Below are 8,637 nucleotides of genomic sequence, written 5' to 3' on the forward strand. Positions count from 1 at the left end.
ATAGTCTTTGGCCCCTAATAATTGAGATAATTCCAAATTTATTTAATTCCCTTAATTACCAAAATTTTCGGAATTAATTTTGGCCTAGGGGCAAAATGGTCATTTTTCCGGTCCCGGTGCGAAATTCCAATTTTTGGCTATATCAACCCCAAATGAGTGTGGCCAACATAATATGGTGTCGGAATCGCGAAAATAGCTTCTTAAGCTCTTGAAAATCGACTGCCAAGTTCTTGGGATAAAATAATATTATTTTTTTCACTTCCGAGCCAAAATTCCAATTTTTGACCGAAACCACTCTAAATGTGCGTGGCCACCCCAAAATGACCTTGGCCGCGAAAAATAACCTCATACGGGCACAAAAATCAACATCGGCACCCAGAAGGGCAAAATCGTAATTTTTGACTTCCGGGTCGAAATTCCATTTTTCGACCGGACTAACTCCAAACGTATGTGGCCAGTATAATATGACGTCAGAATCGTGAAAATAGTCGTGCAAGCCTTCGAAAATCGGTATCAAAGTCCGGGTCCAATTTCGTGACCAAAACTCGCTCGATTTTCAATTTCAGGGTCTCTCACTAACGGGCGACTGTCTAGAAGTTACGCGTATCGACTTAGGGTTATCCGAGTCATGACGGTCCTGATCATTGAGAGAATGAGAAATTATCACCAATTCCAGAGGTCACGATTGTCCGGTTTAAGTTCAGGACTGGTTGGCCACGTGCACTCTCGGTCATGCAGAATCACCTACGATCCGATTGTACATCGTTGGCCTTGGCCGAACCAAATCCGTTACTTTTCCTAAGATCGATCCACATGGGTTCATAATATTCTCTCATCATTTCTCGTGATCGATGTCCGCTTCGCGATCGGATCCTTGGTCCACGTACCGCTTTCTAATTAGCCTTACCCTATTGGTTAGTATCCCGAGAGTGATCAGCTCTGGGCGAGACTTACTAAAATGAAATGCGAAATATTGTTAATTTTATTGATCCCGGAATTACATCGAAATTCGGGCTGTTACAATAGTCCCCCTTGAGTATTTCGCAGTTACACGTGACGACGGATGATGTAACGACCTGGTCTTGCGAGGGATGGGAGTGTGGCTCCGCCTGGAGGATGGCGAAGGAGATAGACATGAACCGAATCCCACATCGCCCGGAAAAGGTGAAGTGATGTGCTATATAAAATATAGCACTAGTCTTAACTACCAATGAGGCCCTTTGGTAGTAGCTTCCGCTGTGCCAAGGACAAAACCTTGCGTTGGATATGGCAATGCGGCTATGCCTACCCTAAATGAATTGTCTTTGTACATACATGCTTATAAGGATACCATACGTGTGAACAGCTCGAATTTCTTCTTACTCTCACACGTGCCCAGCACATGATTATGCTCTCTTCATGCCTTTTCCATCTTTGATAAAGCGGCTGTATAACGTTACATCGCGTCAAAGAAAATGAAAGATTCTATAACCCCGAAGGATAAAAAAAATAAAATTAAAAAGCACAAGGGCTACGTGTGAACAGCCCGGATTTCTTCTCACTCTCACACGTGCCCAGCACATGATTATGCTCTCTTCATGCCTTTTCCATCTTTGATAAAGCGGTTGTATAACGTTACATCGCGTCAAAGAAAATGAAAGATTCTATAACCCCGAAGGATAAAAAAATAAAATTAAAAAGCACGAGGGCTAAAAATGGGAAAGAATTAAAGAAAGGGATAAATGCATTGAAAGTCATAAAACTTATCGTGAAAGTACAATTGAATTCTAAAACTTTCAAAAAATGTAATTATGTTTCAAAACTTATCATATTGATTCAATCAAGACCTTCCATAAATTGCACTTTTTGAAAGTTTTAAGTTTTGATTACACTTTCGTGACAAGTTTTAAGACTTAATTACACTTTTAAAAATTTCAGAACTTGATTTTCACTTTCGTGACAAGTTTTACGACTTGATCGTACTTTTTAAAAAGTTTAAAGAGTCAATTGCATTTCCGTGTCTTCAAGTGCACTTATCTCTTAAACAAATGATAAAACTTGGTGCGATCCTGCGATCTCCATCAACATCTTTGTTTGGCTTGAAACCCCAAAATCCACAGCGATTTGCGCATCATTCTCGCTTGATCATCTCTGGATTTGCGAGTGATTCAGAGTTCCTCCGCTCGGTGGATCATCTCTATAGCTCCTTGGATCTCTTGCTCCGGAGGTTCCAGCTTTGCGCTTCTCGTGTCATCAATCGCTCGAGAAAGGATGCAAATGGTGTTCGTTTCGCTGTTCGGTGAGTGGTTCGATTGCAAGGACTGTTCGTGCTGTGTGCGATTATTGTTCGTTTTTGCCTAATCAATGAACGAGACGATGGATAGCCGATTCCGGATGTCTCGAATCTCGATTGATTCTGCTGTCTATGTTACTGTTGGACTTAGGTATGTAATCCTATATTTGAATTCACAAACTAGAGACGAAAAAGAAACAGAAATAAAGTTATGACACCTGAACCGAAAATTCTATGCCATTATTTCAACCAAATATATCCAGACATAAAACTAGAAAAAGATAGATGATTTAGAAGGTCCACGCCTTCTCGAAAATACCCGGCACGGGCGCAGAAATTCCGACCCCGAACGAAACATTCCTCGTAAAGAAATTGTGTTATCCCCTGATTCTGTCAAAAGAAGCTGCCTGTGAAGAAGGGGAACAACATGGGTTTGCTCAAATATGAAGCCCGCCGAATCGGGAATTCATCTCTTGATCTAGCTCGGTTACTTCAGATGCAAGATTCGCTTCGCCATCGTGGTCCTCCGAAAACAAGTGCCTGATCACACCTGATGATGAGGGGTGGAATCTCATTGAAAGCAGGCTCTCGCTCGTTCCCGGATTCGAAATATCGGCCCCGAAACCACTCCCTGCTTGAACTTGATCCGGACTATGGAAACGAGCAATACCATGAGAAGAATCCCACGTCTTTGGAACTATCTGATCCCTATACAACGGAAGATACATGCGCAAATCAGATAATAGTTCGGAAAAGATCAATTCCAGTCATTCTTGCGGTCATTTATCCAAGAAAGTGAATCGTATAGACTATTTAAAAGTCTTTAATCTGAAGTTCGGAAAAAAATTGAGACTTACCCCTCGAGACATTTCTCGTTGCACAGACTAATGAAATCGTCTGCATATGCTTTGAACTCACTGTCGAGACGTTTAACCAGTCTCGCTGCATCCCTTAAGGGCAATACATCCCAAATCTTCAGGATTTGGATGTATCTCGGTTCCTTAAGTATATCTATATCGACAGTGCACAGCACGTAGAGACCATCAACCTCGAATTGCTTCACCATATCAGAACAGATTGTAGGGAGTAAACCCACATAGCTCTTCTCAGGTCTCCAGCCACCAGCAAGTTTTGATAAGAGGTCCAAGATTGACATCTTGGTCTTATGTGACGTAAGCTTTCTGAAAGACTTCACAAAGTTATCGCCGAAGAAAACCTACAGATGACAAGAAAAAGTATTGTCATTGATTCTGCAAAAATCGAATGTTCATTTTGAGCCGGCAAATACAGCAAAGAAAACCATCGGGCAAAGTTCTTTACCCTCCACCGAGCATTTCTAAATAGGACATCGAGCGGATCATCGAGCCGAATATTCTCCTTCTTCCCATCCATAATGGCTTTAACTTCATCACTACTGGAGGAACATTCTCGGCTCTTAGCATCATGAGGGCAGTTTGCCCTCCACCTCTCATTTCTAAATAGTACACTACTTCCATCAATTGGATCATCAAGCTGTTTATTCTTCCCATCCAAAATAGCGTTAACATCATCAATGCTGAAGAAACACCCGCGGCTCTTGGCATCATGAACCAAAGCTTCCCACACAGATTTGCTTCTCGTCAGCGTTCTCTCGTTTCCCAATATCCAAAGAGAGTATCTACATAGAGGCAGCAAAAAGCAGAAATTGTTTGTAAATAACATCTTATTGCAAAATTCAAATTGCCCCGGTTAAGCAGGAATAGAAGAGACTACCTTGCCCTGGTGATAGTGACATTGGTTCTCTTAGGATCAGAAACGAACCCGATAGAACCGCGAGGGTTTGATCTTACGGTCGATACTATTATGACATCCTCTTCACCCCCTTGAAACCCATCCACTGTCCTCACTTTCACTGTAAAGCCTTCGATATTTTCATAACTTTTTCCAATTTCGTGCTGTATTGCAGCAACCTGAGCTCCATATGGAGATATCACGCCAACACTTAAATCTTCGCCTGAAGATTTGCATGCTGCAGAAAAACCAATATGATCTAATTAGATGTGCCACAGAAGTCATAAATCCTACAAGTTACGACGACACCAACGTGGAAGTGTTATGTACACCTCCGATTCCTGTCTCATGTGTCCTGCAAGCCTAAGTTAATGACCTAAAAATGACAAGAAAGCATATCATCTCCCGTGTCAATAAGCATATAAAGCTATGCAAATCTCTCTATACATCCCAAGAAACTAAATAGACTTCATGGTAAGATTGAACAGAAATATTCTTCTCTTGCAGCTTCGGCAGTCAACAACTGGCTGCCCATGCTATACGATAGTATGGCAAAAGGTGCTTCCACATAAATAACCAAACATGTGCAAAGATATAGTCTTTATTTGCATCAATGTATACTGTCTGGCAGGAAACAATAAACTGGCGAAATTCTCTCGCGGCATACCTTCGTATAGATTCTTCAAAATCTTCGATACAACTCCTACCTCAGCGTAGTTTCTAAGGCTACGTCCATTATCCCCACCTTCTTCTCTTCCATTAAGAATATCTATGAAGGAGTACGGGCCAAACATTGGCCACTGCAAATGACATTTTCTGTAACTTTTGCCAGTAACATTCGGCCCATCCAGAATTTGGTTTTTGTAAAAGGTTGATATTGGAAAGGCACTTATTGCGGGATGCATTCTGTACTGGACATTGAGAAGGTGTCTAGGATGACCCAGAGAACTCAACCTTTCGAAGAGACTCCTTCCAAAGCCAGCCTTGCTAGAAAGCTATAGAAATAAAAACATTCAAAAACTTTAAGGTCAATTAAGTATAAGATCATTCTTGTTTATGTATGCATGTGCACGTTGCTAGACAAACATTCAGCGATGACATACCTTGCTCTCAACCACAGCAGGCAACTGACATTCATCTCCAACTAAAATTGCGTTCCTGACACCTCGAATTTGTAGCGGAATCATTGACTCGCATTCTTTCAGCTGCGCAGCCTCATCGATCACCACTAAACTGACAGGCTCCATTTCCAGGGAGTACAGCTTATATGAGCTAGAAGCAGTGCAGAAAATCAAGGAAGCCGCTTGATAACAGAACTCCGCTATCTTTTCCTTACACGTAAATGTTGGAAGGTTTAGCTTTCCAAGAGACGTATTGAGAGTTTGCAAAACAGAGAGGCACTCACGTCTCTTCAACGATAATGCTGTATATAGTGGATCTGTGCAACTTTTGAATGAAGATGGGTCCGATGAAAATGCCTCCTTCAACTTTCTCGAATCCAACTTCTCTCTATATAGTGGAATTTGAAAAGAATCGAGTAAGATGAGAAGGGATTTAATATCCTGGAAATTATGCTCCAAAAGGTAACTTTTGGATATATGGGTGCATAAGATGGAGAAGCATCTTCGGAGAGACTCTGCACTTGACTTGAATCTGAGCTTGAAAAAATCCAGAAATGATTTAAATTCAAGTTTGGATTCATTTTTGCTGCTTCTACATTTGCTCCGAACCTCGTTACCATTACGCTCCAATATAATATTGCCTTCATTCTCCAGTAAAAGGTGGTATTCACGGACACAGTCATTGAGAGTATCGATCATGGAAGTTAGACAACGCTGCCAACCAGTGAGTACAGAAAAGCACTGAGCAATACAATCAACGCGATGATCCAAGTATATTTCCTCCATATCTGAATCTACTTTCATCCGCTCCTTGTTCCCGAAACATAGCACGTCTCCTAAGTTACAGAACAACCTTTCCCCACGAGAGTTTGTGCAAACCGATTGTTTCACCAGCTGCAAAACACGAGATGCCAATTCCTTGATGGCAACATTTGTTGGAGCACAAACAAGGGTTCTGTGTTTCTTTTTCAAGAGAGTAAAGAGCAGCGCTGCGACAGTATTGGTCTTCCCTGTCCCTGGAGGACCCTGTATCATTTCTACAGCCGACCTGTGTTGGCACTCGATGCTATCGAGACAAGCCAGAACTGCTTTCGTCTGAGATTCATTCAGACTACTAAATAAGTTCTTATCAAGACTCTCGTGTCCAGAGCCATGACTTCGAGTAATACAGAGATTGCAATCTTTCAAAGCCTGCAAACAAACACATATCTTTTAAAAATTGACACCCTAATAATCTAAGTAAAGATTAGAAACCATGAATTGTATTAATTATGTTGCATCCCTGTACAACCTGCACAAACATTGAGCACAAAGGATGGTGTGATGTATAAACAGGGTCTATCATTGAATCTTGGTTATATTACTGCAGCGTTGAATTTTATTGTGATCATGTGATCCGGAGCGAGCTTCTCTGGACTGTTTCGAGAAATAACAAGCTAACTCAAAAGAGAATGAAGTTTCTTTTGTATAATCAGGGTGAAGTTTTATTGCGGCAATAATATGTTTACCGTTGACTGTACGGGGATAATAATTTCAGAAAATTCTTACCACTGAATTTGTACATAGAACTTCCTTTACAATCTTCAAGTTCGACAATCTGTGTAGCCCATTCCATATCCTATCGTTAGTGACTGCATTCATAAGGAAAACTGCATACATTGACTTGCAGGCACGAACATCGTTCATTTCATTGTTAAAAAATGCCTTGACTTTGAACTTTGTTGATGTTCGAGCATCCCCGTCCCCACCTTCTACCATCTCACCGACTGATGCAAATGCCCATCTTCCTGCAAACCTTTCTAAGCTGGGAATGGTATGCGGCTTAGCATTAGTCAACATCAAAACATCTCCAGGGGAAGTTTTGTAAGGCTCCTTGCCACGGTAAGTGGACATGTTTCTCCAGTAATCCACTTCGACGTGGTAAGCATTCTTCTCGCCTTTAACAAACCCAGTGACTTTGGCGAAAGGCAGCCTAGATACATTCTGCATACTTGAACAGAGACCAGCTCGTGTTTCCTCCAGCAAAGGAAAGATATAAGAAGCAAGGTATTGCGCAACCGATTGAAATGACTCTGGGATGCTCTCCACCTACAAAACGGGTGTATTGAAAATCGAACATGACCAACCAACGTCACTCCATGGATCGGGCGACTCTGTCATCTGTCGTATCAATGTTACACGGATAGGACACTATATAGCATATTAGAGGAGGAAATATATCCCCGAACACCTAATAACTCTCCACCATACAGCAGTCCTACTTTACATAACAAGGCTCACAAAAGAACCATTGCAAAAGAGCGAGGAACTAACATCATTTAAAAATTTCAAGCTAACATCCATTAAACTTATACTGATAATAGTACCAAAGCATGATCAGAACAACAATATAGCCTAAAAAAAAGGAAAAACAAGACAGGAAAGAGATTAAGAAAAGAGAACCTTGTCCCTGTAGAGATTGATATTGAAGATTTCTCGAAGAGACCAAGAGAAGATAATATCAGTAAGGTCCCTGGGCTTGTCTTTCCTCCTGCTAGAACCAGCGTCTGCACCTTCTCTAGAATCCATGACCAACCATCCTTTGCTCATTCTGAGACTAGTCTCTGAAGCCATAAAAAATCCTTACTCTCCCGTCGAAGATGATAAGTATGACTGAGAGTTTCAAACAACGAGAGACCGAGAGCGCAATATATAGAAGCGAGCACCTTTAATACTCGTGAATCACTCCCGTTCGAGATGAGCATTTAAAATGACGATCGGTGAGTGACTTCGGGTAAAGTGAAAAGCGCAAGAAACGAAGCTGATGACTCTAGAAAAGTCTTGGGTTTCCTCGTATTCCCGCGCTATTTGATCCGATTTCGCCAAAACTTTACATGCTGAGCTTTTTGCACAATGCATGTGGCTTTGCAAGACGGGCTTCTTCATCGTTCCACATTTTTTTCAAAGCGAAGAAGTTGTATGCCTCAAACCAACAAACAAAAGTTACTTTGGGTAAAGATTTCTTGCATGTTAAGATTTCTTGCGTGTACCACACGTACACACTGTTTTTTCTTGTCTCAAATAACTGGTGTCCTGAATGTTTGGAGTTTGGATTCAGATTAACAAGCACATGTTCCTTTCTCTGTTTTAATTGACAACACGCGTGTACATGCGCCTTAATCTTATGACTGGTTATGGAAATTAGAAAATGAGATGTGGTCGTGATCAGTACACGAGTACCGACATTGTTCGACGAGGACCCATACGCTTGTGAATCAATCCTGTCCGAGACGAGCCTTTAACAAAGACGATCGGTGAGTGACCGCGGGCAGTGTGAAAAAGGGGCCCAGAGGAAGCCGACGGACCCACGAAAAGTGTCGGTCTCCTCGTACTTCCTCTACAGTATTTGAACCGATTTCGCCAAAACTTCACATGCTATAAAGCTTGTTGCACAATGCATGTCGCTTTGCAATACGGGCTTTTTCCATCGTTCCC

At 41.6% G+C, this 8,637-nt stretch overlaps 1 protein-coding gene across 1 annotated transcript; it reads right to left on the reverse strand.

The window, feature by feature from the left end:
* Positions 1–2,481: 2,481 nt before the first annotated feature.
* Positions 2,482–8,395, reverse strand: LOC115663311 (uncharacterized). Its single transcript, XM_030585327.2, has 8 exons — positions 7,606–8,395; positions 6,712–7,251; positions 5,146–6,354; positions 4,710–5,037; positions 4,025–4,280; positions 3,593–3,929; positions 3,130–3,488; positions 2,482–2,980 (listed from the first exon to the last, which is right to left on the reverse strand). The coding sequence occupies exons 1-8, from the start codon at positions 7,774–7,776 to the stop codon at positions 2,710–2,712; spliced, it is 3,471 nt and encodes a 1,156-aa protein (XP_030441187.1). The 5' UTR covers positions 7,777–8,395; the 3' UTR covers positions 2,482–2,709.
* Between the last annotated feature and the right edge of the window lie 242 nt (positions 8,396–8,637).

Source organism: Syzygium oleosum, unplaced genomic scaffold, assembly GCF_021117445.2.
Source record: "Syzygium oleosum isolate NSW1041296 unplaced genomic scaffold, Sole_v2.1 Sole_v2.05, whole genome shotgun sequence".
Lineage (NCBI taxonomy): Eukaryota > Viridiplantae > Streptophyta > Magnoliopsida > Myrtales > Myrtaceae > Syzygium > Syzygium oleosum.

Bases quoted from the DNA above. Each gene is read 5' to 3' on its own strand.
- LOC115663311 (XM_030585327.2), bottom strand. From the start codon at position 7,776: ATGGCTTCAGAGACTAGTCTCAGAATGAGCAAAGGATGGTTGGTCATG. The intron at 7,252-7,605 runs GTTCTCTTTTCT...CCCGTTTTGTAG, and splicing joins TCAATCTCTACAGGGACAAG to GTGGAGAGCATCCCAGAGTC. The intron at 2,981-3,129 runs GTAAGTCTCAAT...TCCGTTGTATAG, and splicing joins AACGAGAAATGTCTCGAGGG to GGATCAGATAGTTCCAAAGA.